This window comes from Ziziphus jujuba, chromosome 12 (genome assembly GCF_031755915.1).
Source record: "Ziziphus jujuba cultivar Dongzao chromosome 12, ASM3175591v1".
In the NCBI taxonomy this organism is placed as follows: domain Eukaryota; kingdom Viridiplantae; phylum Streptophyta; class Magnoliopsida; order Rosales; family Rhamnaceae; genus Ziziphus; species Ziziphus jujuba.
The window spans coordinates 5,721,887-5,723,780 of NC_083390.1; the positions used below are offsets into that span (position 1 = coordinate 5,721,887).

The 1,894-nt window shown below is 35.4% G+C and overlaps 1 protein-coding gene across 1 annotated transcript; it reads right to left on the reverse strand.

Moving 5' to 3' along the window:
* Positions 1–1,059, reverse strand: LOC112493073 (uncharacterized). The gene has a single exon (XM_025077921.3). The coding sequence runs from the start codon at positions 804–806 to the stop codon at positions 312–314; it is 495 nt and encodes a 164-aa protein (XP_024933689.2). The 5' UTR covers positions 807–1,059; the 3' UTR covers positions 1–311.
* Between the last annotated feature and the right edge of the window lie 835 nt (positions 1,060–1,894).

The following is a 1,894-nucleotide window of genomic DNA, read 5'->3' on the forward strand; positions in this document are numbered from 1 at the left end:
GATCACAATGGCACGAGCATTGCATTATATGAAGGAAGATCCAGTACACCAACTACAAAAGAAAGCGACTCATTCCCACATTCCTTACCCTTTCAGTTGATCATCATCTTCATCATATTCATCACAAAAATAAAAAAATAAAAAAATAAATTAAAACCCCCACTTCATATATATTATCCCTTATAAAATTATGCATAGCCATAAATTATGTCCATGCAATTAATTCAAAGCCCAATTAATCTCACTGAACGATCTCTTTCTCTTAATTAGCCTCTTTAATTTTTTTTATCTTTTTTTTTACTTTTGTCCACTTAATGAACCAAGGTTTCCAAATACAAACCAATATCCGCCATGTTTTGCAACTTCTTGTTAAGCTTATCGACAGGAGAAATCTGCCCTGCTTCTGTATAAGCATCGTCGCATGCGACGTAATCGGCCACAACCGCCGAGAGGTTGCTGTTGAAGCTTCCTTTATCGTGGTTGTTTTGGTTGGTAATGCAGACATGGAGATCAAAAAGGGCATCGTCGAAATTCTCTTTGCAAATTTGAGCCGCTTGGGATTTCGAAGAAGCAGACTGCGATAGCATCCTCTTCGCACGCTTTGTCTCACTTATCAGCTGGTGAACTACCTCATATGTCGCACCTAATGGACTGTTCTGCCCCTTTACGATCTTCTGGCACAGTCGTTTGTAATCGGCTCCACCGCAAAGGTTTACAGGGCGAGATTCGGCAATGCCGGCAAGAAAAATTGAAAACATTGCTAGAAAGAGAAGCAGTGAGAGACATTTGCAATGCTTGATTGCCATTGTGATCGTTTTTGAGACTTTTTTTTTTTTTTTTTTGGGGTTTAAATGGGTTTTTGATTTTTAAAAAATTTTATTTTGTAGTTGATTATACTGGTTCCTCTCTTCTGTGAATATGGGTGTTTCGTTGTTTTTTTTGGACGGAGGGGGGCCTTTTTTTTCAAACTATGAGGTGCTTCTGGTTTTATATGCAAGTTTTTTGGTACAAAATTAGGGAGTGGTTGTTTTCTCTCATCTTTAGGCTATTTTTGTGAATTGGGGTAATTTTTTCTTTCAGTTTCTAAATATTGCAACTGTCTACATTGACTGTTTCACTAACTACCAGGATTTAGATTGTTGGATTTGTGAGGTTTGCATTCATTATAGGCTTTGAAACTGAACTTTTTTTTGTACATTTTTAGCCATCCACGTAAGCCGGCTTTTTTGGGTATGAATTTGGTTACCGAATTTGGATGATCTGATCACTATTTTTTTTTTTTTACATTAATTTTTCAATTTGACAAGGATTCTGTTATGTACTCTGTAAACTCAAAAATTAATTAACAGTACAGATTCTTAACAATCACCTCGTTCCAAAGTCTAATTGTTTGAAATTATATAGAATGTTAGAATTACATGGCTATAAGGCTGGCTAACACTTAAATCTTACTATGGGCCTAAAGCCCAATGGGTTATACAGGTGCCTTGCACCATTCAATATACACCATCGTTAGTCCAGTCCCCAAACTTTATACAATCAGCTCAAACAAGAACACTTTCTGCGTTGGTGGAATACCCTATCAAAATTTGTTAAATTTATGGTCTTTGACATGTTGGAAGCCTCTTGTCTATCGATCTACTTGTACATTTGGGCGCAAATAGCAATGACTTTGATGTTGATTTTAAACTCTAGTGTTGAACGGCTCTGGAGCTAGAATCTACTGCTTATTCTATATTTTTTATGTCAAAGAAAAGAAAAAGTATTGACTATTAATTATAGTTTTGGATTATTATTATTAATTTTGATATTAAGATGTGGAAATTTGAATTTGAAACCATCGGCTGGTCGAAATAAAAGCTTTAACATTTAAAATGCTATATACCACAAAAGC